We start from the raw sequence: 26,769 nt of genomic DNA, 5'->3' as shown, positions 1-26,769 counted from the left end.
ATAGATGGCACACACGTATTTGTGGCTAGGCTAGGTTTTTAAAATGGTTGGATTAACTCCGTCGCCTTCATCTTCTTCAGATGGGGGGATCCATCGTAAAGTCCAACCTGTAACATTAGATCCACTTTTCTTTTTCATCTTTCTTTTTCCAGTAAACCAGACCCTCCTTTCTCTTAGGCAGAACCAAACGCATTCTCCGTAGCACACTTGGGAATGCGACGTTAATACATTTTAGAGTCTTCCTGGGACAACAAACGTTGGCAGAAAAGGAAGGAAATGATTGAACAGCATGTTTAAATTAAAGCTCTTTTTAGCTTTTAATGATCTTTGTGGCCACATTCTCCGACAATATGTTCTCAGAATAATTATTGTGGAAGACGGATACAAAATAGTAATTCAGCAGTTCGGTGAAACTGATTGAATCGCTGCCAGGAGAACCCAACCTACATACTTACATACATACACACACACCCTCCCACAGTGGCAAAGGCCCTGCCTCCACATCACGCCTGCACAAAAACCCTAGTTAAGTTTAAAACCAATGAAGGAAGGACTAACTTGATTGCACAGCACGAATACACAGAAACAAAAATGGACTCTCACCATTTTAGTTTGTTTATGGAATGGGTGGGGGATTTTGGTCCTCCGGATGATGTTGGGCTGCAACTCCCATCATCCCTGACTATGGGCGATGATGGGTGTTGGAGTCCAACATAATTGAATGCAAGTCCTATGTGTTTTGGACTGCAACTCCCATCAGCATGACCCATGGGCAAGGATTACGGGGGTTGTAGTCCAAAAGATCTGGTGGTCACCAAGTTGCCTAAAACTGGTCAAGAATGTTACAGGTGTGTCATCCTGTTTCCTACCCCCCCTCCCAGTTTATGAACTACAGGAACGGAAGAACAATTCTGTTCTGTTTTCACGAAAATTAAAAGTGTAATGTTTTGTGGAGATCTTCTCCATCTGAACCAATTACATACACACAAGCCAGAGAAACACATTCATCTCCGAAAGTCCCAAATGCTTCGTCATTTAGGGGAGGGGGACAATTCCTCCCTCAAGTACAAAGCTCTCTTTTTAAAATGAAAATGGGGTGGGGGGAGTGCTTCTGGAAAAGAGGAAAATAAATCAGTTACTTTCAAAGGAACGGAGCTCTGCCTTTGATGAGCCCAAATGCCTCCGCTGTGTCTACCCTTTGAACCTAACAGGCAATTGACTGCTCCCGTTTCTCCAAAGCACAGCAACATTTTAATTAAAAGTCACAAGTTAAAATGCCACCTGTGGTATTTAAAATGTTTTACGACTAGTTTTCTTACTCGATGACCTGGGTATTCCCAAAACAGAGACACGCTGCTCTTTGGCACGATATATTAAAGTTCTGCAGAGTTTATCAGACTCAGGAGCAGTTTGGGAGATTAAGGGAAATTGTTTCTCCTCCAGCTGTTTGAGGGTAGGAGCGACAGCCGGTAAAATGCAATGCAGCCGCATTTAAAGTGTCCCATAATAACCCCAGGGGGGAAGAGTTGAGAGGAATACGCAAGTGCAGACAACATTTTAAAATGCTTCACAAAATACATTTCTGAAGCAAGCTGCTGTGGGCTCCGAATCTGACGATCACAGCCGGGTAAGGTTGACTGGACATCGTCTGGCGTCAATACGATCCAAATATTTTATTAAAATGCAAATCTCTCTCTCGAGGGGAAGATCAGGTGAGACTTTGGGCTTCTGGGAAGATGCAGGCGAAAGGAGGGAAATCACGATCTCCAGAAGGACGGTGGCAGGAAACCTTTCGGTAAAGGAATTTCTTTGCGCTGTAAACATTTCTGGGAGAGAAGAAAGAAGAAGTACTTTAAAATTGGGGCATGTAACGGCAAACCAAGAGATAGCGGGCGTTATGGACGCTTACACTCCCAGAGGATATTACGTCAGTACTCTTTCATCTCTGCTGGCTGCCAGTCCATTTCTGGATCCGACTCGAATTGCTGGTGCTAATATTCAAAGCCCTAAACAGCTTGGGGCCAGGCTACCTGAAGGAGTATCTGCTCCCGTATACATCTGCCCAGACTCTAAGATCAGCTTCAGCAATTCTCATTTAGGAGCCCTTGTCCAAGAAAATGAGGTGGGTGGCTACCAAGAACAGGGCCTTTTCGTCTGTGGCACCCCAGCGGTGGAATGAGCTCCCCAGAGAGGTTCGCCTGATGCCTACACTGGGCTCGTTTCGGTACTAAATGAAGACCAGTAGTACGACAATGGAATCAGTTGCCTGGTGAGGTGGTGGGCTCTCCCACACTAGAGGCCTTCAAGAGGCAGCTGGACAACCACCTGTCAGGGATGCTTTAGGGTGGATTCCTGCATTGCGCTGGGGGTTGGACTCGATGGCCTTGTAGGCCCCTTCCAACTCTGCTATTCTATGATTCTATGACCTTTTTATTCTCCCAGGCATTTTAGTTTCTGTTTGCTTTTATCCGGTATCGTATTCTTAAAGTTTGGCAGTGCAGCTAGCATCTGTTTGGTGATTTCTATTGTCATAGCATGGTTTAAAACTTTGGTATTGTATTTTATTGTTTTGTATTTTATTGTTCTGTATTTTATTATTTTAATTGCTGTGAACCGTCCAGAGAGCTTCGGCTGTTGGGCAGGTTTTCACATCCTGTGGCGGCCCCTACCAGACTCTTCGGCAAGTTAGGAAACGGGCTACTATTTACTTCCGTGGACAAGGCAAAGGGGAGAGGTCACTGCGATGGGGATGTCTTGGAGGGCGGTCGAGAAGCCGCCTTTAGCACAGCTCCATGTCGTGCTAATGGGCAGCTGATGTTTCTAGAGCTACTGGAGGACAGTGACTCCCTGGGCGCTAATGGCTGGAAGGTAGATAGCTGCTAGGCCGGGCGTGCCCCACGTGCTCTGGGGATGGACGACAAGAGCCAAAAGGTCTAGCCAACCCAAAGGGTGGAGTAGCTGGCAAAAGGTAAGAGGATCGCAAGCTGTGCAGAGCAGGGGTGTGGAACCTCTTTCCGCCTCCATTTCAGAAAAGCTCTCGGGAGCCGCAGAGCAGGGGTGGGCGGGGCCAGGGGCAAAAGGGGCGGGGCACAAAATAACTCAAACACCAGCAGATGGTGGCTTTTAAAGCGATGACTGACAGGACCGAAGCCTCAGGAGAGGCATTGCAACCTTACGGAACGGGGGGAAAGACTGCAAGAAAACCGGGAAACGTACGGCCCTTGAGAAGTTGCTGTACTCCAGCTCCCATCACTTCTGAGCACTGGCCATGCTTGCTGAGGATGATGGGAGTTGGAATCCAACAAGTCTCACGCCTCCTCCCTCGGATCCTTCCGAGGACGAAGGGGGAACGGCAGCTTGCAGCCCCGGGCAGTGGGACTTAGCAGAGAAGCAGCTCGAGATTCCTCAGTGCCCTGCTGCACGCGGCCCCTCGGTTGGGTTCAGGGGCCGAAGGTCCACTGACCCAGCAGAGCGAAGGAAGCTTCAGAACGGGGGCCAGGGCCGGTCCCTTGAAGAGGCAGAGGCTCCAGAGGACTAATTGCCAGCAGCTGAACTTAAAAGCCTTCCATCCTCCCGAGGTCTGTAAAATGAGTACCCAGTTAGCTGGGGGAAAGGGAATAACGGCCGGGGAAGGCAACGGCAAACCACCCCGCTATAAGGCCTGCCAAGAAAATGTCAGCGAAAGTTGGCGTCCCTCCAAGGGTCAGTAATGACTCAGTGCTTGCATGAGAGGTTCCTTTCCTTCGAACTTAAAAGCAGCAAGGCGGCACGGGAACATGGCTGGAGCTACGATGTCATACCTACACACTGGATCTTGCCAGCCTGGCCCTAAACCCTGAGCCTTGCCCTCACCTTACACCTTGGATTTTGGACAGTGGGTTGCAAAAGGACCTTGCTCTGCCTCGCTGACTTGACTTCGCTGAACCGGTAAAACCCCCAACACTACTCACAGCCTCGCCTCGCCCTCCCTCTTTGACGGGTTTATTACCCGGCACCTCTGTAAGTGATTTATCCCAGTCGTTGCACAGCAGCTTTGGTCAGCCAGCAAAGACTGACAACATCACCCAGAGGGCTACATGTTCCCCACCATCTCGACGGTCCTGCCCCTGCCCGGGAGCTTGCTGCCAGTTTGAGGAGCAGGGAACCTTGTGCACAAAAAGATGAAACCCTCTGAAGCTATCTGGAAGGGAAAAGGAAGGGTGCAGAAATCAGTGATCCTGAGAGCATAGCAATATTTAAACAATAAACGGTTCAGACCTCCAAGAACTGCTTGAATCTGACAAGGGAGCCCATTTCTCCATCCCTCGTAATTGCTTCAATCCTACGGGGAATAGAAAGAAACACGGTAAGGCTAGCAAACAGCCTCTGACAACAATCAGGAGGCAGACAGAACATGAGCCAAGGACGAGATGCTGCAGCACAAAAGGCTCATGTTATTATAGGTTGCATTGACAAAAGCGACGTATTCAGAGCTCAGGAAATATTATTATTATTATTATTATTATTGTTATTATTATTATTATTATTATTATTATTTATTTATTTATTTATATAGCACCATCAATGTACATGGTGCTAAACAGTAAATAGCAAGGCATAATAGGACTTTTCTCCCCAGCCCTAGTTTAAGAACTCAAGTTGAGACCTGTGCTCAGTCTGAGGCGTTACCATTTAAGACGGATGCTTACAATTGGGAATGAACTTGGGAAAGAATCAAGAGTGCTGAAGGATATAGAAAATAAAACCTTTGAGGAAAGGATGAAGGAGATGGATAAGCCGGGGGTGTGGGTGGAATATTGGAGAACAGTAATACACTGACTACAAATATTTAAAATGACATGAAATCAAAGAAATCTTAATCACACGAGTTTGTAAACAGATTAATCACTCAACCAACTAAATATCCTACAATCCTATGCATGTTTAGACAGAAAAAGGTCCTATAATCCTATGCATGTTTAAGACAGGAAAAAGTCCTACAACTCCCAGCATTCCCAAGGCAGCCATGCTGCTGGGGCATGTTGGGAGTTGTAGGTCTCTTCAGTCTAAATATGCACAGGATTGCAGCCTAAAGCTTGCAACCCTAATTTAAAACCATGTCAGGAAGGAGAGGGGGGCGGCAAAGGCATTTTGAAAGGCAGATTTCAGTTCGGTATTAGAGGGGAAAGGTGTCTTGGCGACAAGAGCCACTCGGCAAACCCCGCCTTCCTCCGAGCAGGCAGCCCCAACCTTGTGCCTCATGTCTCCCACATTCTGAACGATCCACCTTTTACCTGGGGAAATACTCTTCTCTGATGAGGAGAATCATCTTCCAAAGCTGCACCTGGTATTGCTTCATTAGAGCGTTCCCGCAGACCTGGGGGAATCCAAAAGAGATCAACAGGTGAGGGCAAAAATGGCGTCACAGACCTGGTTGGGAATTATGGGAATTGTAGTCCAACACAAATCTGGAGGGATGGAGAAGGCTGACCTAGGGGGTAGTGGACTCTCCCTCACTGGGGATTGTCAATCAGAGGCTGGACTGCCATCTGTCGAAAATATTCTGACTCTGGATTACCTGCGCTGGGTAGGATTCAATGACCAAGAACCTCGCTCCAACTGTATGATTCTACGAAAGGCATTTAATAGAAAAGAACCAGTGTGGTGTAGTGTTTAGAGAGTTTCACTGGGACTCAGGAGATCTGGGTTCAAGTCCCCACTCAGCCATGAAGATCACCGAGTGACAGTGTGAAGATTTGAGGCCTACAGAGGCAAGGTATTGAAGCCAGGCCTTAGAGACCATGAGTTTTTCTGTCAGGAGGGGGTATCCCTGAGAGTAGTTCCATTTTCCAGTTCAGATTCATTCCCTGGTTAAGTTTCATTTCTCCAGTTAAGTTTCATTTCTTTGAGGTAAGAACAGTACTTTCTGTTTTGGGGGAAGAACAAGAGAGCCGGGGAAGAACGAGAGAGCCAGATAAAGACCAGACAATGAGGAAGGAGCAGAAAGAAGCAGCCTGAAGACATCTAGGCGAAGCGTAGGGTAAAAGAACTTGCGTTTTTGCAACTTCTATTTTCTTTTAATGCCTTTGGATAGCTCAGCTCTATTGATGAAATACCTTTACTGTAATTTACTTGTTTTACCTTACTTGTGAACTGTTGAATTAAACCTAAAGTGTCTGGAGTGTCCCTCACCCCACGTCTACAGCCTAAACCTCACGTTTCTGAGAAGGTGAAGGTAAAAGGAAGGAAGTTGAGACACTTAAGGAGGATCTCTTTAAGAGATCCTTAAAGAGATGCTCAGGGGGGGGTCCAGGTCATAGAAGAAACCCTGACAACCAGTCACTGACTCTCAATCTAACCTACCTCACAGGGTTGTTCTGAGAATAAAATTGAGAGGAACATGTATACCACCTTGGGTTCCTTTGAGGAAAGGTGAGATATTAATTTAACCGTGAATAGTATAGAATAGGTCCGTATTACAAAGAACAAAATAAGATACATAGCAATTCTTTTTTTTTACTGACAAGGCTAAACAAAAAGTTTTGACATGAGGAACCCAACTGTATCAGGAACTGACAGCTGTGTTCAGACTGAACGCCACGGAGCCCACCAGCGTCTTGTCTGCCTTCTGTCTGCGCTCGCTTTGGAAGCTCTAGCAAACACAATTAGAAATAGTGCTGACACTGAAGGAGTTGACGGGAAAACCCATTTCATCAGCATGTTGACAGAGGACGCGGCCCGCTTTCAACTCCTGCCCAGATGAGGCAAGCCTGACACAAATGTTAGGAATACAGAGTCGGGTTTTCCTTTTCTGGGTGGGTGGGTGTGGAACGGAAGAGGGGCCAGGAATGTGCGATATGACAGTGCGATATGGCTGCAAGAAAGGCAAATGCTATTTGCATTAATAGAAGTATAGCTTCCAAATCACGTGAGGTACTGGTTCCTCTCTATTCGGCCCTGTTTAGGCCTCCTCTAGAGTACTGCATCTAGTTCTGGGCTCCACAATTCAAGAAGGACGCAGACAAGCTGGAGCGTGTTCAGAGGAGGGCAACCAGGATGATCAGGGGTCCGGAAACAAAGCCCTCTGAAGAGAGACTGAAAGAACTGGGCATGTTTAGCCTGGAGAAGAGAAGATTGAGGGGAGGCATGATAGCACTCTTCAAATACTTAAAAGGTTGTCACACAGACAGGGCTGGTGCCAGACTATTTTGCGTCCTAGGCAAGGTGAGCTATTTTCACCCCTCCCCCCCACAAAAAAATGCCAACTTTGATTTTAAAGAACATATGTTTCCTGGAAAAAATAAGAAGCACAAAACTTGAACCTGCTAAATTTATTTTAAAGTGCAAGAAATACGTCATGCCAATTATAGCAAACAAATTGAAAAGGAACGTCTATGGGTCTAAAATGCATTATTTAATAGGAATATCACCTCCAAATCATCCCCCCCCCCAACTCACACGCATGCACACACACACACTCAGCATCACTCACTCCAAACAAACACACGCATGAACACATGCATTCACAAAGACCCCATGCACCCCATTCACCCAGACATTCTCTCTCTTCCGGGCGCATTCCGGAAGTCTGAATGTGGAGCTGCCCCACCCCCACCCCAGTGTCACTGGCTTCACTTCGTCTGGGCGGGCGCAAGGCGCCATCTCGCCCGCCCAGGCCCAGCTGAATTCTCAGACCGGACCAGCTCACAGCCAACGCGCGTGAGTGCTGTGCTGTGCCCGGCACCCCTCTTAGCTTGGCGCTCTAGGCGGCCGCCTGAGTGGCCTCTATGGTAGCACCAGCCCTGCACACAGAGGAGGGCCAGGATCTCTTCTCGATCCTCCCAGAGTGCAGGACACGGAATAACAGGCTCAAGTTAAAGGAAGCCAGATCTGGCTGGACATCAGGAAAAACTTCCTGACTGTTAGAGCAGTACGACAATGGAACCAGTTACCTAGGGAGGTTGTAGTCTTTCCCACACTAGAGGAAGCTGGACACCCATCTGTCAGGGATGCTTTAGGGTGGATTCCTGCATTGAGCAGGGGGTTGGACTCGATGGCCTTGTAGGCCCCTTCCAACTCTGCTATTCTATGATTCTATGAAATATCACCTACCTCCAGGAAGTCAAAGAGAAGAGTAGCTGTCACATCTGCCAGAGGCTCCATGTTCAACATCTGGGCCAGCCAGCGCCACGCATGGTTCAGTCCATGTGGGTGAGTCTAAAGAACGAAGGGCAGCTGAATGGCCATGCAAAACCACCGCGATCTCCTCCTAAACCTCCCCCACCTCGGCTGCCATCCCATGCGCGCTTGCCAGAAAGTTGCCCTACCGGACACAAGGGAACCGCTGAGCAAGCCTGCATAGGACAGGACATTGGGAAGGCCGTCTGCTCCTGCTCCAAAGTAAAACCAGCTGCACCACTCGCCAGCTTGGCCAATGGTGGTTTAGAGCAGTTTCCCACAACCCTGGTGCGTTTTGGATGACAACTGCCAGCATTCCTGACCACCGGCCATCCTGGCTGGGGCAGATGGGAGTTGGAGTTCAATGGGGAAGGCAGGTTTAGAAGCAGTTGTAAAGAATCTGTTAGACTCTCCCCACGTGCATTGACTGGGTTCAGACAACACGATCACCCACGCTCCAGGGTTCAGTATGGGTTGTCACTAAACAGTGAGTCATCGCTGACAATGATTTCAGGAACGCTGACAACGAAACGCGCCTACCGTCTGTCTATCCTTATACGGCCACTGCAGCTGAAGGATGGCCGCGTACAGACGGATCATCCCGGACATCCGCTTCAGGAAGTTGTCCTGCGGTTCCACTTTTGCATCTTTCACTTGGTAGCCGAGCATCCTGCGTGCCCAAAAGACGCACGTACGAATTAGCACCCCGAGATCGAACATGTGAGTTGGCGCCACCCCCCCCCCCCCCCCAATGATCCAAACTTCCTTCTGAAACAAGGCTGGCTCTGGACTCCCATTTCAGTTGCAGAAAGTACGGACTTGGAGGTTAAGATCAGACACAGGAATTGTGCTCAGGTTCCTCAGTTCAAACCCTGGAAATACCCCGGAAATAACCGCGACTGGGGAAGGCAATGGCAAACCACCCCACTACAAAGACTGCCAAGAAAATGTCAGCAAAAGCAGGCGTCCCTCTAGGAGTCAGCAATGACTCAAGTGCTTACACGAGAGGTTCCTTTCCATTTTCCCCTCAGTTCAAACCCCGGAAATACACTGGAGGACAACACAAATGCAGCCCAGGGTACGATTGTCCACTCAGTTATTACATTAGCCCTGAAGTATCAATGGCTTCAGTGCTTCTATTTTATTATTAATTAATTAATTACATTTATATCCCGCCCTTTTCCCCTGCAAGGAACCCAAGGCAGCTTACAGTCTTCCTCTTCTCCATTTTATCCTCACAACCACCCTGTGAGGTAGGTTAGGGCTGAGAGTCAGCGACTGGCCCAAATTCACCCCGTGAGCTTCACGGCCGAGCAGGGACTAGAACACGGATCTCCAGAGTCCCAGTCCAAAGCTCTAACCACTAGGCCACCTTAGTTACGCACTTCTTTTCTTTGCAGGTTAGAGTTATTATTATTAATTATTATTATTATACTTATTTATTTGTATCCCGCCTTTTGCCCAATACTGGGCCTCAATGAGGCCAGTATATTCCAAACTGGTCGGTAGTTTTGGTTACATTTCTTCCCCACCCAAACAAAAGTGTTTAGAGTTTAGACATGATTGGTTGGCCTGGGTTCACCTTTGGGGGGCAGGACACGGGCAGGGCCGGCCCTACCACGAGGCAGGGTGAGGCAGTCACCTCAGGCGGCAGATGCAGGGAGGCGGCAGCATGGTGTGGGAGGAGAGTGCTCTGGGCCCTGTGGCCTTCCCTGCGCTCCCTAAGCCACTCTGCTGCCTTCCGATGAGGAGGCTGCTGCCCCACTGCCAGTGCGGAAGAAAGCCTAGCTACAGTGATCCACACTATCTTAACCTCTCGTTTGGATTACTGCAACGCGTTATACGTGGGGCTGCCTTTGAAAACGGTCCAGAAGCTTCCGCTGGTACAAAACAGGGCAGCCCGTTTACTAACGAGGACTGGCCAGCGAGATCACATCACGCCAGTCCTTTTGCAGCTTCGTTGGCTGCCAGTCCAGGTCCAGTATAAAAATGCAATAAATAAATAAATCTGCTTCAACCACCAGCCCAGTCGGCTTTGGTAGGTGGACCGGGAGGGGGCGCCGTCTTGCCCTTCGCCTCAGCCGGCCCCGGAGCGTGGGGGGTTGTGTGGGCTTTGCTGGGGTGCGAGACAGCAGAGCGTGGGGCTCCCGCTGAGCTGAGCAAAAAACCCCAGCGTCCTGGTGCCTGCCAGATACTCAGCGGCTCCATCCCAGCAGGCGTCAAAAGGCTTCAGTGAACTCTTCACGGGCTCCCTTTGGTTGGCCGGGCGCTCAAGACATGCAGACCAGACGCCAGCCAAGCCAGGACCAAAGAAGGGAGACCGAAGGAACACCAGCTCTCCTCGCGGCCGCACCCCCGCCCCATGTGCCCCATTGCCTTGACGGCTTCGACGCCCTCACCTCTGATAATCCTCCAGGGACATCCCTTCCTTCAGCGCAGGGTAGAACGGCACAGCGTAGGGGCACTTTTTGTGCAGGTGAGCCAAAATGAGGTCGCCCACCCGGGGGTGCAACTCCCAGATGCCTGACGCAACCGTGGCGATGGGGAAAGCGGCCTCGTGGTGCGAAGCCACCTCTTCCTCGCCTTGTTTCTGGGGGGGAAGGGAAATATTTACTTATTCATCGCTCGTATTTTTACCCCGCTCGTCAGACAAAAAGGGCTCTCGAAGCAGCTTACAATCAGTCAGCAAAGAAGACAGTCCCTGCCCTCGGGCTTACAATCCAAAAAAAAGACATGACACACAAGGAAAAGGAGTTCAGGAGGGAAGAGGAAAAAGAGAGAGAGAGAAATGAAGCGGGGCTGATGGGGTTGTCCCGCTCCCGAAGGAGGGGGGGTCCGACTGGAGCAGGTCCTGATGCTTCCACTGCCTGCTCCTGCCCCCTGGCTCTTTCTTCTACCCCACTGATCCCAAAAACGCTGCCCTCAAGCTCTGCCCCCAAGTAAGAACTGCTCGCCGGGGAATGCTGTGAGCTGTAGGGCTTGCTTCTTTCTAAACGTGCACAGGATTGCGCCTGCAAACTCTTTCAGACAGAAAAACGCATCTTCGGCACGCTGGGAGTTGCGGGGCTTTTTCCGGCCTAAACATTCTTAGGATTTTACCCGAAAACAAGTTAGTAACTTTCAAACGTTACAGAGAGAAATACTAAGAACTGGAGGAAACGTATTTTAGGGAACGATCCTATGCCCCCATGACAGAATCTGGGGGGGACGGACAGACGGCTAAAGGATATTTCAGATTCCTGGGTCCGAGGCCAGAGACAATGCTCCAACCTCGGACCCAGGAGTCCCTGCCCCTCCCCCATGGAAAGAACCACACCATTTGGAGAGGAGGGAAAGGGGGGGGCTCTGTGGGCGGGAGGGGAGGAGACCGGGCCACGCCTGCCTTCTTCACTCCCCCTCCGCATAGCCCCAGCGAGTCAGACCACATGACCAGTCTAGTGAAAATGCCGGCCAGGAGGAGGGCAGAAGCGAAGGTCCCCTCCGCGGTCCTCCCGCCCTGCGTAAGACGCCTGCCAGCCTCCAGAGAGCATCAGGCCCTTCAAAACAGAGCACGGAGCCGATGCATCGTCCTCACCACAAACTTCTCTGCCAGTTTGAAATAAACGAACTCCAGCCCTTCCGGATGCTGAGCGACAGACACATTGTGGCCACCGCAGTGCACCGACTTTCCGGAAAGGAGGCTGTTGATCTTTTCAAATATCTCTTTCAGCTGGGAGCCTGTGAAGACAAGCACAGAAGAGTTTGGAAGCCTGACGAAAAATGGGGAGGAAGGAAGGGAAGAATTAGCAGGGGACAGCAGACCTTCCGCTTTTTGATCTTCCTTTTTAGAGATCTACCTTCCAGAGGCTGGGGTAACACATAGAACTAAAGGATCCTGAGTCCAGGAATTTGATTTTAAGTACCAGAAGTGAACTGAACTGGCAGGCATTCCACACACAAAAAACTCCAAAGCCAATTCTGACTCCCAGGCAAGTCTCTATGGGAGCCTGCCATCCCCGAAATGACCTGGTTCTAGGCCACTTATGGCTTTAGGAGCTGTGACGTGTCGGCGCTGTGGCCGTCAGGCGCCATATGTCTCCCACGGTGCGTGTGGAAACGGGTGCTCACCTGCTCTGGTAGAAATCTGGCTCACAGGAATAGTTGCTGCTTTTTGTAAATCCATTTTAATTTTTTTCTCCTGAAAAAGAAAGCCAGAGGGTCACAACCAGGGCTTTTATCCGGTTTTCAGGAGGTTCACTTTTCACAGCTTAAATTGCCACCGGGGATGGGGTTGTGGGGGGGGGGAGCATCCCTTCCCTGCAGGCGGGGGGGGGAGCCTTTTGCAGCAACGCTATGATCAATGGCCCGTCCCTTGGCAAAAGCAGGCCGTGGGCGTCTCCTTCGACAATCTAACAGACGCGACACGAAAGGAAAACGGGAAGAGGAAAAACAAGCAAAGACGCTTTCCCAGCGAGCGGCCAAAACATAGCGACGTTTCCATATCATATTTAAAGCTCTGCACGGGTTGCACCCTGACTCTTTAAGGCAGCCTTCTCCCACCTGGCACTTTGGACTACGATTCCCAGCTTTCCTGGGGATGATGGGAGTCAAAGCCCAACGCATTTTGGAGGACGCCAGGCTGGGGAAGGCAAATTTACGGGATCGCCTTCTCCCGTCACGAGCCGCCGATTGCACAACAATTGTGAACCGCCCAGAGAGCTTCGGCTATTGGGCGGTATAAAAATGTAATAAATATATAAATAACACCATGAACAAAACTGCTATATTCTGCCGGTGTTCCCATATGGCCGTGGGGCACCGTTACCTGGCTGTCTTTGCTGCTGGCCAGCCGGCTGAAGGAAGCGACGCACTGCTCAGACTCTTTCTGCAGCTGCTGGTACCACCGCATGGTCGTCTCCTCCGCCTTCACCTGAAGCCCTAATCGCAGCAGAGGCACACATCAGCACGTCATAAAACGCCATTTAAAAAGCGTATGTGTAAAACAATAAAAACCAAAGTCAACGACAACGACAAAAACAGAGGAAAAGCCAGCAGCAGTGCAAAGATCTACAAACACAACGACACCTTTAAATTGAAGGACTAAAAAGCCTAGGAGAATAAAAAGACTACAGCATAGGCATCAGGTGAGCCTTCTTTGGGGATCTCATTCCACAACTAGGGTGCTACCACAGAAAAGGCCCTTTTCTTAGTAGCTACCCACCTCGCCTCATTTGGAGACGACACCCGGATTAGGGCCTCTGAAGACGATCTTCCCCCATGAAGGTTCCTCCTCCCTCAATTGTCACCACCAGCAGCCATCCCCAATGCAGTCTACGTGGGGCTGCCCTTGTGTGTGGTTCAGAAGTGGAATCACTGAGGGCCAGTGTGGCGTAGTGGCTAAGGTGCTGGACTGCGAGCCGGGAGATCCGGGTTCTAGTCCCCACTCGGCCATGGAAAGCCCACTGGGTGACTTTGGGCCAGTCACAGACTCTCAGCCCAACCCACCTCACAGGGTGGTTGTTGTGAGGATAAAATGGAGAGGAGGAGGATTATGTACGCTGCCTCTGGAGGAAAAAAGGAAAGGATATAAGTGCAAAAAATAAATAAATCTAGTGCAAAATGCAGCAACTAGAGTGCTCAATGGGACACTCAGCTCTGCTCACATAAGATTTGGCTAAAAGAACTGTACTGGCTGCCTATTAGCTAATGAGCCATATACTATAAAGTCATATAAAGCCCTAAATATCAAAAGAAGAGCCCAGATGCTGGGTCAGACCGAGGGTCCATCTCGTCCAGCACTCTGTTCACACAGTGACCCACCAGCTGTCGACCAGGGACCAACAAAGCAGGACATGAGTGCAAAAGCACCCTCCCACCCATGTTCCCCAGCAACTGGTGTATATTGGCTTACTGCCTATGTATCTTGGGACCAGGATACCTAGCCTTCCCTTATACATACCCAGGCGGCCTTTAAGATCCGCAGAAGAGGCCTTGCTGGTCATTCCAAACCTAATGGAACATCGCCATGAAGTACCCAGATGGCGGGGCCTTCTCTGTAGCGGCACCCACCCTCTGGAACACCCTCCATCGTGCAATTCAGGGAGGCAGAAAACGGGGCGTCTTCCAAACGCCTCCTGAAAACGCGCTTGTTCAGCCGGGCTCTCCCTGGGCTGCCATTAAATTAATCACGGCGCTTCTTGTATTGCTTTTCATTGCAATTGGAAGTGTTTCTAAAGTGGCCTTTTTAATACTGGATTGGAACGTTTATATGTGAACCTCATAGGGATTTTATTGTATCTCGCAGCATAGAAATAGCACAAATAATAAAATTAAATAAATAAAGCTAACTTCTGTGCATGCTCAGGGATACTCTGCACCTTGATGCGGGGTGGGTGGGGGAGTGGATGGCGAGGAAGCTGTGAACCGGCTCAGCGTTCTTCGGAGGTTCTCCTCTGGCCCGCTTACCCTGGTCAGGAATTTGGGCTTTCGCCACCTCCTCTTTCTGCAGCTCCTGCTTCTTCTCCCTCGCTGCTGCCACCGCGGCCGCGGCCGCCGCCAGCTTCTCCTCGTGCCGCCTCTTCTCTTCCACGGCCAGAGCGATTTCTTGCTGCATGTTAGAAATCAGCTCATGCATTTCCTGCAGCACTTGTTCAGCCAAGGCCACCTCCGCCTCCGTGGAGAACGCTCTCTGCCAGAAACCGGGAGGGAAGTAAGCTGCCATCCTCCTCCTCAGCGTCGTAACCATTATCATCATCATCTCTCCTTTCTCGCTAGTGGCGGTTTTTCTATCATTATTATTTATTTATATAGCCCCATCAGTGCACATGGTGCTGTACAAAGTAAAACAATAAAATAGCAAGACCCTGCCGCATCGGCTTACGTTCTAATAAAATCGTAATAAAACAGTAAGGAAGGGAAGGGAATGCACAAAACAGGCACAGGGGAGAGTAAAACTGACAGTATAAAGGGAAGGGAAGGGAAGGAAAGGAACCTCCCGTGCAAAGCTCTTGAGTCATTGCTGACTCCTAGAAGGACGCCTGCTTTCGCTGACGTTTTCTTGGCAGACTTTGAAGCGGGGTGGTTTGCCGTTGCCTTCCCCAGTCACAGTTACCTTTCCCCCAGCTAGCTGGGTACTCATTTTACTGACCTCGGAAGGATGGAAGGCTGAGTCGACCTGAGCCGGCTGCCTGAGAACCAGCTTCCGCTGGGATTGAACTCAGGCCGTGGGGAGAGTTTCGGCTGCAGTCACTGCCACTTCCCACTCTGCGCCAGGCTCTTAAGGAGGCAACAGATCCTGAAGAGGTTGTTCAGGGGTCCAGGACATAGAAGGAACCCTGGCACATGCATTCGACAGAACCGCATTCATAAATACGTGCTGGCTGGGAATGAGAACCAGAGCACATAGATCCTGCTCCCCAATACACTCTGGTCTAATTTTTGAATTTCCCAGATATGCTAGATATCTGGATTATTTGACCATCGCCAAGTACCGACATGCATTTACAAGGGCTAGATTTAACTGCCTTCCTTCTGCAACCTTGGAAGGGCGTTATCAGGGCACCCCATATGAGGACCGTTTGTGTCCCTGTGGTGACAAAGCAGTCGAAACACTAGACCATGTTTTTTTCCAATGTAGCTTCCACAGGGAGGAGAGAAATAGATTTCTTGGCCCTCTTATGAGAAAATGCCCCGGAAGGACACCCAAACAGCATTTGGAATATTTTCCGGCAGGTACAAACAAGTTAACAACGGAGTTAGTGGCTAAGTTCCTCTTCTCCATAGAAAGGTCTCGCAAATCGACTTCATCTTAATTGTAACTTCTATCCCGTGCTGCTGTTGCTTATCTTTTGTACCAGGTGTTCTAACTATGCCTATACATTTTAAATATGTGTATGTTTTAAATAACTCTTTTAGCCTGTTCGTATAATGAACAAATGACTGTGATTGTATGGTTTTAAATTAATGATTGTGGGTATTGTTTCTATTGGGTTTGTGACCGCAGAATAAAATGTATGTATGTATGAACCGGAGTCCTACGCATCTAAATCGCACCAGGTCAGAGAAGGTGATCATAGAATCATAGAATAGCAGAGTTGGAAGGGGCCCACAAGGCCATCGAGTCCAACCCCCTGCTCAACGCAGGAATCCACCCTAAAGCATCCCTGACAGATGCTTGTCCAGCTGCCTCTTGAAGGCCTCTAGTGTGGGAGAGCCCACCACCTCCCTAGGTAACTGATTCCACCGTCGCACTGCTCTAACAGTTAGGAAGTTTTTCCTGATGTCCAGCTGGAATCTGGCTTCCTGTTATTCCACATCCTGCACTCTGGGAGGATGGAGAAGAGATCCTGGCCCTCCTCTGTGTGACAACCTTTTAAGTATTTGAAGAGTGCTCTCATGTCTCCCTTCAATCTTCTCTTCTCCAGGCTAAACATAACATAACATTATTTATGCTCCTGCTACCTACTGTCTCTGGAGAGGCCACCAGTGAGGGAGGAAGCAGCAGCCAGGCACCTCTCCACCGTGCCTGGGTCCAGCTCCAGCTCAGAGCCCCCTCCCTCCTGCTGTCACCTGTAACTGCTGAACTTTCCAACTAAGATTGTAGTGCCTGAGTTTGCTTTCCTTTCCCCCCTCCTCCTCCTCCCTCCCAATCCCCTTTCCTTTTGTGTCATGTCTTTTAGATTGTAAGCCTGTGGGCAGGGACTGTCAAGAAATACTTTTGTAAGCCGCCGTGAGAGCCTTTTTTGGCTGAATGGCGGCATAAAAATCCTTAAAATAAATAAATAAATAACATAACATAACAGGTGAGGCTTTCAAAGGGGAATTTGGATCCAGAAAAGGTGAAGGAGCACCGCAAGGGTGCCCAGAAGACCTACACCTGTGCAAGCGCGCGCTCTCGGCTCCCTTTACCTCGCTGGCCAGGCGGACAAGCCCCGACACCTCCCCGCAGATCTGATTGCCGCGGCTGCTGTAGAGCGAGAGGTCGATGCCCGGCAACTCTTTATGCCTGTAGCTGAGGCCGATCTGTTGGTTGATCTGCAGCATCTCCTCCTGGATGGAGTAAAGGCAGCGCAGCCGCTCCTGGCCCTTTTCCCTGCGATGGCGCTCCAGCTCCTCTTGCCGCTGTCGCTGCTGCTCTGCCTCCCGCAATTTCCGGCTCAAGAGCTTGCAAGGTGGGAGGGGGAGAAGACGGGAGAGCCACGCGGTTTAGGGAAGGGAAGTTAAGAAGAGCGAGTTCAGCATAGCCATCAATCACCCTCCGCTGCTGCTAGCCAGCACTCTGCCTGGGGCTGCCCTTGGAGACGGTTCGGAAGCTGCAGCTTGTGCAAAATGCGGCGGCCAGAGGGGTAACAGGAACAAGTCGGTCCAAAGCTACAACACCGATGCTGGCCCGGCTTGCACTGGCTGCCTGTACGGTTTTGAGCCCGATTCAAGGTGCTGGTTTTGACCTATAAAGCCTTACGCGACTCGGGAGCGCAACACCTGATGGAACGCCTCTCCCGGCATGAACCGACGCTTTGCATCAGAGTGCAGCAAGGAGGGAGAGGGACTTCTCGGTGGTGGGCCCCCTCCCCTGTTTATGGAATGATCTCCCCAGCAAGGCCCAGCACCAACATCGCCATCTTTGCCTGGCGCCAACACTGTCAAGACTTTTCTCTTCTCCCAGGCATTTAACAGCATTTAACAACGTCAAGTTTGTCTTTTAACGGACCCCAGAACGGCTGTTTTTAAATGGATGTTGTTTTTTCATACTGTTGTTCTTACGTTTTTGATGGTTTTAAATTTTGTATACTTTTTTAAGGTTTACTGTTTTTAACTTTTGTAAACCGCCCAGAGAGCTTTGGCTATGGGGCGGTATATAAATGTAATAAATAAATAAATAAATAAATATTTTCGGCGCCAGATGAAGACTGCTCTCGTCTCAGTCAGTTCTCAGCATATAACAAGTTTTTTTATCAGATCTCTGGCTGATTGTTTTTATACATTGTTGTACGTGCTATCTGTTTTATGTCCTTGCATGAATGGCTTTTTATACTTTAAATGATGTATTTTAATAGTTTTTTTATTAACTGCCCGGAGAGCTTCGGCTATGGGGCAGTATTGAAGTATAATAAATAAATGACATGAATGAATGAACGAACATTTAGCACTGCAGAGCCGGGCAGAAAACCAAGCTCCGATGATGGCAGTTCCATCCACGAAGGACACCCGGCACTGCTTCCCGTGGGGAGGGTCATTCCCCTCTGCCACGGACACTGGCAGCGGTTTGCCCTGATGCAGAACAACGGGGCCCGCTTATAATTGCTTCGTTGCACGACATACACCCACCTTTCCCCTTTTCCTCAACTCCTCCTTCATTGTTCTCCTTTTCTGCCTCTTCCTGTATTCTGATCTCGCTCTATCTCCCCACCTTTCCCCCCATATCTTGAAAACATAAATGACAAAAGAAGGGTGAGGGTGCTGCCGGGGCGGCCCACCTTAAGTTAGGGGCACGACCCTGTTTTGGGTCACAAGACAGCAGCGGGAGATGGCTGTGGACCCGCCTGGGGGCAAAGGGCTGAGTTCAAGGATCTTCCCGTTCCGGCTAACTCAGCTCATCTCGAATCCCAGCCCCCCTCCGCTGTCTTGGGTCGGCTTCCGCTGCCCCATGGCACATACCTTTGCTCTCCGGCGATGTTCCTCCTTTAGTTTTTCCTGCTGGCCTTGAGCTTCTTTGGAGCTGAAAACAGAAGCGCCGGTTTATGTGACACTTCCACCAAGCCAACGGGACTGCCAGTGTTTAAGCCTGGGTTATAGGTGCGTTGTTTGTTGTTGAACTGTGGGTTAATGAACCCAGGACATTTCCCACAGGGTGGCTTGTTAACACCCCTGAACAATCCAACAACAAACCATGGGTTCTCAATACGGCTTGTTCTTGGGGGGGGGGGGGGGAGCCATGCTGCATGATTAACAAGCCACCTCGTGGGAAATGTCCTGAGTTCAGACAACACGCTAATTCACGGTTCAACAAACAACCCTCGGTTCAACAAACAACCCTCGGTTCAACAAACAACCCGCACTCAACCCCTGAGGGTTGGACAGCGGGTTGTGCGAACCCAGCCAATGCATCAAGACAAGGCTCCGTCGAGACAAACGTGGGGGCGCTCAGAGCCTCTCACCTGTCCTCGATCTCTTGCTGCAGGTGCTGATACTCCTGGTGCTGTTTCAGCTCCTTCAGCTCGTCAAAGCGCTTCAGCAACTCGCTGGCCTCAGCGGACGCGGCCTTCACCACCTGCTCTTGCAGCTCCAAGCGGTGCTTGAGCTCTTCCTGCAGGTTGGAAACGAAAGTGGAGGAACTGGCAACACAGACACACTAGAAACTCACACAGCAGACAGGGGTCTTTCTATCAATTTGCAAGTTTGAGTCTTCCTGGGGTCATAATTTGGAACATATGCGGGAAGGGCATTCTTTGCTGTGCTCTGCACCAAATCACCTGGATATCCAAGCGCAAACCTTACTGGCGACTGGGGGAACCAATGCAAAGACCAGTGCCAAGGGACTCCCTCGTTACAGCAGCTTCACTGGTTATCAGTCTGTTTCTGGGCAGAATTCAAAGTACCAGTTACCTAGGGAGGTGGTGGGCTCTCCCACACTGGAGGCCCTCAAGAGGCAGCTGGACAAGCATCTGTCAGGGATGCTTTAGGGTGGATTCCTGCATTGAGCAGGGTGTTGGACTCGATGGCCTTGTAGGCCCCTATCAACTCTACTATTCTATGATTCTATGAGGGCAATGAGGATGATCAGGGGTCTGGAAACAAAGCCCTATGAAGAGAGACTGAAAGAACTGGGCATGTTTAGCCTGGAGAAGAGAAGATTGAGGGGAGGCATGAAAGCACTCTTCAAATACTTAAAAGGTTGTCACACAGAGGAGGGCCAGGATCTCTTCTCGATCCTCCCAGGGGGCAGGACATGGAATAACGGGCTCAAGTTAAAGGAAGCCAGATTCCGCCTGGACATCAGGAAAAATGTCCTGACTGTTAGAGCAGTATGACAATGGAACCAGTTACCTAGGGAGGTTGTGGCCTCTCCCACACTAGAGGCCTTCAAGAGGCAGCTGGACAAGCATCTGTCAGGGATGCTTTAGGGTGGATTCCTGCATTGAGCAGGGGGTTGGACTCAGTGGCCTTGTAGGCCCCTTCCAACTCTGCTATTCTATGATTCTACTGACTACGACCTATAAAGCCAGGCTTTATAGGGACCGGGCTACCTTCTCTCATTCAAGCCTGTTCTTAAGATATTCAGTTCTTAAGATATTCTGAAGAGGCCCTTCTTTCGAGACCACCACCTTCAGACGTGGTGACATGAGAGGGCTTTTCAGTGGCTCTCCCAGGTTATAGAACTCCCTCCCACGAGAGATTGAGTTCGTTCCCTCTCTGATAGCAAGTGAGCAAGCAAATGCCACTTTATTCAAGAAGACCTTTGCCCTGTGAGTCTGTTGGGTTGGGAGCTCTTTTCATCTCTTATTCTGTAATTCTTACGTTTTTATCGTATTTTGATGTATTTTACTATTTTATTCCATTTTAATTATGCCTGCAAGCCATCTTGAGTGCCATTTTTTAAGTAGAAATATGGGGTACAAATCCAAGGAATAAAGGGTATGCCGGGGGTGGCAAACCTGGCCCTAACCGTTTTTTCCTCCGTTCTAAAAGGTGGAATGCCTCTCTCAACGCTTAGCTAAGAACATAAGAAGATCGCTGATGCTGGATCAGGCCAAGGGTCCATCTAGTCCAGCCTTGCTCAACCTGGGGCGCTCCAGACGTGTTGGACTACAACTCCCAGAATGCCCCAGCCAGCTGGCTGGGGCATTCTGGGAGATGCAGTCCAACACGTCTGGAGCGCCCCAGGTTGAGGAAGGCTGACCTAGTCCAGCACTCTGAACACACAGTGGCCGACCAGCTACCTACGGAAAACCCACAAGCAGAACACGACTGCAGCAGCACCCTCCCACCCATGTTCCCCAGCAAATGGTGTATACAGGCCTACTGGCTCTGATACTGGAGGTTGCACATAGCCATCAGGATTAGCAGCCATTGATAGCCTTCTCCTCCTCCAGGCATTTATCCAACCCCCTTTTAAAGCCATCCAAAGTGGTGGCCATCACTATTTCTCCTGGCAGTGAATTCCACAGTTTACCTATGTGTTGTGTGAAGAAGTCCTTCCTATTATTTGTCCTGGATCTCCCACCCATCAGCTTCTTGGGATGACCCCGTTGGGTTCTAGTATTTTGAGAGAGGGAGAAAAATGTCTCCCTCTCCACATTCTCCGCACCAGGCATCGTTTTGTACACCTCTGTCCTGTCTCCCCTCAGCCTCCTTTTTTCCAAGCTAAACAATCCCAGCTGTTGCAACCTTCCCTCCTAGGGGAGACGCTCCAGCCCCTTGATCATTTTAATTTCCCTTTTCTGCATTTTCCCATCGGCTCTACAATATCTTTTTTAGGTGTGGTGACCAGAACTGTACACCGTATTCTTTTTGTTCTTTTTCTTTTTAATTTTTTAAACTTTTCCATTTAATATAGTCAATGATTAACATTAATGTGCTTCCCCCAACCACGGGATCTTATTCAAATTTCCAAAATCTCATTACTTCCTCTGGAGGTGTTTTCCCTCTCCCCTTTAATAGTACAAAATCTAAAGACTGTTTCCATATTTCTTCAAAATCATTCGTTTTTATCATTCCTCTTCTGACTCTCATGTTACATGTTAATTTATCGTTAATAGCAATATCCCATATTTCTTTGTACCAATCTTCTTTATCAGCCTTCCTCAACCTGGGGCACTCCAGATGTGTTGGACTGCATCTCCCAGAATGCATTCTGGGAGTTGTAGTCCAACACATCTGGAGCTCCCCAGGTTGAGGAAGGCTGTTCTATAGGATAAACCCCTTGAACCTTCCAGTTCCTGGATATCATTAATCTTGCAGCTGTTAACAAATTTGTTATCAATTCTTTTGTCTCCTGATTACAATTCAATTCTCCATAGACTGATAACAATGCCACAGTAGGTGTCCCTTCTATCTCCATTCCTATAATTTCTTTAATCTCATTAAACACCATTTCCCATAATTTTTGTTGTACACCATATTCTAAGTGTGGTTGCACCATAGTTACTGGCAATAAGAATTTGAAGCTAAAATACACTGGTATAATTTTTTTAATGTTTTTTGCTCCACCCCTTTCCCCTTCGGCCGCCAGAATGCAGCCCCACGGGCATTTCTCTGAAAATACACTCATCCCTTGAGTCGTCCCGCAACCCTCCAGTCTATTTATTTATTTATTACTATTATATCCCGCCTTTTTCCCTCCAAGGAACCCAAGGCGGCCTACATAATCCTCCTCCTCTCCACTTTATCCTCACAACAACAACCCTGTGAGGTGGGCTGGGCTGAGAGTCTGTGACTGGCCCAAAGTCACCCAGTGGGGGTTCCATGGCAGAGTGGGGACTAGAACCCGGATCTCCCGACTCCCAGTCCAACACCTTCGCCACTACGCCCCACTGGCTCTCTCACACACAGTCTATGCCTATTCATCTCTGATACTTTTAAGCTTGCAGTCAGTTGTTAGTTTTCACGGCCTCCTTCAGCCATGCTGCCTTCGCCCTTTTAGGCTGGGGCTTATGGTTTACCTTGCCTTTCAGCTTCTGGATTTCCTCGTGCAAACGTATCAGGCCATCGACCCCGGTGCTTTTCGAGAGCGGAGGTGAAGTAAAGGCTTCTTGGTCGCTCTCCGGGGTTCTCCCTTTCTTGTAATCCTGTGCAAGCAGGAAGGGGAGGGGGGCAAGTTAGAAGCTGGACTCACAACTGGAAGCTGTGAAGCAGCAGCAGCAGAAAGCAGCAGTGGGAGGAAAGGGGTGAACGATCGTGCCCGTGACGGAAGTCCAAACGCAATCCGTTGGTGGATCCTAGACCATCACCCATTTCTCAACCGCTTATGCTGCACCTGGAAAAAAGAATCTCGCTATAACCCACAGCTGAAAAAGCACACAAGAGAATGAGAATGGAATTAAACCCCACCTTGCAGTCGGGTGAACTTTCAATCCAGTTACGAAGATTAAAATTAATCATTTTTATTTTATTGTAACCCGCCATGAAGGCCTGTTGTCAGACAGAAAGGCGCGATTGAAGTATTTTAAATAAATAAAATAAACTCCCCACAGCTGCTGCTCCTCTGGACAACAGATGGGCCGCCAACGAAAAGGCAATGTCCCCTGTCTCCGTTTGCCATATTCTTTATTCAGGGCAGCCTTCCTCAACCTGGGGCGCTCCAGATGTGTTGGACTGCAACTCCCAGAATGCCCCAGCCAGGCTGGCTGGGGCATTCTGGGAGGTGCAGTCCAACACATCTGGAGCGCCCCAGGTTGAGGAAGGCTGATTTAGGATCTAAGAATGAGCCACTAACTGAGGCTTCTGAGACTGCCAAAAATGAGATTACCTGTATATCGCTTGGTGCTTCTGTTGTCAATGGTGTGAAGACCGGCTGGCTGGCAGGAGAAGTAGTGATCGTGTGGGAGGACCACCTGCGTGTAACGGCGGACTCACCCGGTCCCGAGCCCGTAAACAGAGGAAGCGACTCTGGAGAATGGGAGAGCATTTTTTCTAGCACCCAGCCTGAGTAGGGAGACAGCTCAGGGGGGCCTTGATATCCTTCCAGAATTTCCTATGGAAAACAAAATATTGCATGAGCATGCCACATGAATTCAGTGGGGCTTACGTCTGAATACATGTGTCTAGGATTGCTCTGAAAGGCTGGATTTAAGCCCCCCCCCCCAATCAGGACTCCATAAGGCTTCCCTCAGAGTAAATGCTCCTAGAATCGTGCTGAAAGGCTGAATCTCTCCACGTGATTACCTGGCACCCCAGTAAACTCTAAGGGCGCAGCTCTAAGCAGATACACCTAGGATTATGCTGAAAGGCTGAATACATTTGCACGCTAGTCTGGGAGTAAGACTGAATGAACCCAATGGGATTGATTTAGTTCCTCCAAGCGGGGCTTTGAATTAATTAACAGTGCAATCCTAGGCATGTGTACTCAGAGGTAAGTCCCACTGTGATCAATGAGGCTTACTTCCAATTTCTGAGAGCAGGACGTTTCTGACAGCCGCTACTTTGCATGCAGAAGGTCCTGGGATCCCAATTCCCCACATATCCAGGCAGGTCTTTGGAAAAAACTCCTGCCTAAAACCTTGAAGAGGCTTTAGGGTTGATTGAGCATTGGTTTGCAAAGAGAGACAGTGCGGTTAGAGTGTTGGACTGGGATTGGGGAGACCAAGGTTCTAGTCCCTACCTGGCCTTGAACCTCAACGGCTGACTTTGGGCCAGTCAGTGAGTCACAGCTTAACCTACCTCACAGGGTTGTGAGAATAAAATGGAGAGGATGGGGACTATGTAACCCCCTTTGGGTTCCTTGGGAGAGGGAAAAAGGTGGGATATAACACTAACACTAACAAATAATGCTGGAAGTTGTAGGCCGTTTCCCCTGTCTTAATCTTAAACATGCATATGATGGCACCCTGAGTTGTTTTTGCAGTGACAAATTTAACAGGGCTAACCTTCCGGAAAATGCCCCAACAAAAAAGAACCTGCAGGGTTTCATCCCATGTTAGTCCCATCTAGAGTTGACCATTGGAATGAATACAACTTACATTAGTTATAACTAACCAAGTCCCATTCTTTCAATTGGGTCTACTCTAAGTAGGATTAACTCTCCAAGTACTGGAAAGTTTGTCACCCAGAGGATGCCAGGATCTCTTCTCGATCCTCCCAGAGTGCAGGACATGGAATAACGGGCTCAAGTAACAATACTACAAACAATACTACAAGCAATACTACAAACGAGAAGGATCTTGGAATTGTTGTAGATCACAAGCTGAATAGGAGCCAACAGTGTGATATGGCTGCAAGAAAGGCCAATGCTATTTTGGGCTGCATTAATAGAAGTATAGCTTCCAAATCGCGTGAGGTACTGGTTCCTCTCTATTTGGCCCTGGTTAGGCCTCATCTAGAGTATTGCGTCCAGTTCTGGGCTCCACAATACAAGAAGGATGCAGACAAGCTGGAGCATGTTCAGAGGAGGGCAACCAGAATGATCAGGGGTCTGGAAACAAAGCCCTATGAAGAGAGACTGAAAGAACTGGGCATGTTTAGCCTGGAGAAGAGAAGATTGAGGGGAGACATGATAGCACTCTTCAAATACTTAAAAGGTTGTCACACAGAGGAAGGCCAGGATCTCTTCTCGATCATCCCAGAGTGCAGGACACGGAATAACGGGCTCAAGTTAAAGGAAGCCAGATTCCGGCTGGACATCAGGAAAAACTTCCTGACTGTTAGAGCAGTACGACAATGGAATCAGTGACCTAGGGAGGTTGTGGGCTCTCCCATACTAGAGGCATTCAAGAGGCAGCTGGACAACCATCTGTCAGGGATGCTTTAGGGTGGATTCCTCGTGTGGTGCAGAGTGGTAAGCGGCAGTTACTGCAGCGGAAACTCTCCCCACGACCTGAGTTCGATCCCAGCGGAAGCTGGTTCTCAGGCAGCCGGCTCAGGTTGACTCGGCCTTCCATCCTTCCGAGGTCTGTAAAATGAGTACCCAGCTAGCTGGGGGAAAGGTAACCACAACTGGGGAAGGCAATGGCAAACCACCCCGCTTCAAAGTCTGCCAAGAAAACGTCAGCGAAAGCAGGCGTCCCTCTAAGAGTCAGCAATGACTCAAGTGCTTTGCACGGGAGGTTCCTTTCCTTTCCTTCCCCCTGCATTGAGCAGGGGGTTGGACCCGATGGCCTTGTAGGCCCCTTCCAACTCTGCTATTCTATTCTATGAAGATTGGATGCAAGCTGCAGACTTGCACACTGGGGGTCAGAGGGCACTTCTTCCTGTCTAAACACACATGGGGCTGTGCCTTCGTTTAATAAAACACAGCACTCAAGGCAGCTCATAATGATGAAGGACAGAATGAAACGTAACCTAATCAGCACATAGCCACGTCACGCCCAACACAGAGGCGTTACAAGGAAATAGCTGCTGCGCTGCACCATCAGGGACAGAGAACTGGGGCGAGTTGGGGTGGGGGGCAAGCCCTACGCACCTCTCCGAGCGGCCTCCAGTCTGGGCAGTAGGTGAGCTGCCCTTTGCGGCTGCCCCGCAGGGCCTCCACCGTCTCCATGCGGAACCGCTCGGACGGCATCGCTCAGCGGGCGAGGGAACCTCGAGACTGACCCCCACCGTCGCCCCCAACAACGCGAGGCCCGCCTTTAACGAACCGCTTCCGGGAGCGACCGGAAGGAGTCGAAGGGACGCTCCGTGCTGTGGGGAAACCAAAGAGCGCGCGGCGAAGACGAACGCCCCCTTGAGGAGGGAGGAGGGCGCTACAAGCTGCGGCGTGAAAAGTCGCAACGTGTAAGGCAGGAGCTGTGGTCCCAAGATACCTGGAGGGGCGCCTTGATATGGAAGGATGCTTTGAAAGGATTATAATTCAAACGACCTTCCCCATCCTAGGGCTTTGCAGGTGTGGAACTACAAGTCCCATCATCCACAGCCATGCTGGCTGCATATAGAATCATAGAAGAGCAGAGTTGGAAGGGGCCTACAAGGCCATCGAGTCCA

At 49.7% G+C, this 26,769-nt stretch overlaps 2 protein-coding genes across 2 annotated transcripts in view; one reads left to right on the top strand and one right to left on the bottom strand.

Moving 5' to 3' along the window:
* The window catches only part of BBLN (bublin coiled coil protein), a 179,905-nt gene that overhangs the window by 99,232 nt on the left and 53,904 nt on the right, over nt 1-26,769 (top strand). The gene's annotated exons all lie outside the window — the stretch shown is intronic.
* GLE1 (GLE1 RNA export mediator) lies at nt 293-26,399 on the bottom strand. Its single transcript, XM_063144561.1, has 16 exons — nt 26,252-26,399; nt 23,603-23,827; nt 22,797-22,922; nt 19,293-19,441; nt 18,793-18,853; nt 17,044-17,298; nt 14,602-14,824; nt 12,962-13,074; nt 12,265-12,334; nt 11,732-11,874; nt 10,557-10,747; nt 8,698-8,827; nt 8,092-8,196; nt 5,274-5,356; nt 4,258-4,321; nt 293-1,826 (listed from the first exon to the last, which is right to left on the bottom strand). The coding sequence occupies exons 1-16, from the start codon at nt 26,348-26,350 to the stop codon at nt 1,758-1,760; spliced, it is 2,106 nt and encodes a 701-aa protein (XP_063000631.1). The 5' UTR covers nt 26,351-26,399; the 3' UTR covers nt 293-1,757.

The sequence above is a fragment of the Elgaria multicarinata genome, chromosome 19 (assembly GCF_023053635.1).
Source record: "Elgaria multicarinata webbii isolate HBS135686 ecotype San Diego chromosome 19, rElgMul1.1.pri, whole genome shotgun sequence".
Classification (NCBI taxonomy): Eukaryota; Metazoa; Chordata; class Lepidosauria; order Squamata; family Anguidae; genus Elgaria; species Elgaria multicarinata.
Note: the sequence above shows the minus strand (reverse complement) of the source record. Positions and strands in the feature narration are given on the sequence as shown.

Excerpts from the sequence above, each read along its gene's own strand:
- GLE1 (XM_063144561.1), bottom strand. The coding sequence starts at position 26,350 with ATGCCGTCCGAGCGGTTCCGCATGGAGACGGTGGAGGCCCTGCGGGGC. Across the intron at positions 18,854-19,292 it reads CAGCAAGAGATCGAGGACAG|CTCCAAAGAAGCTCAAGGCC; the intron begins GTGAGAGGCTCT and ends TTCTGTTTTCAG. Across the intron at positions 12,335-12,961 it reads CCAGCAGCAAAGACAGCCAG|GAGAAAAAAATTAAAATGGA; the intron begins GTAACGGTGCCC and ends TTTCTTTTTCAG.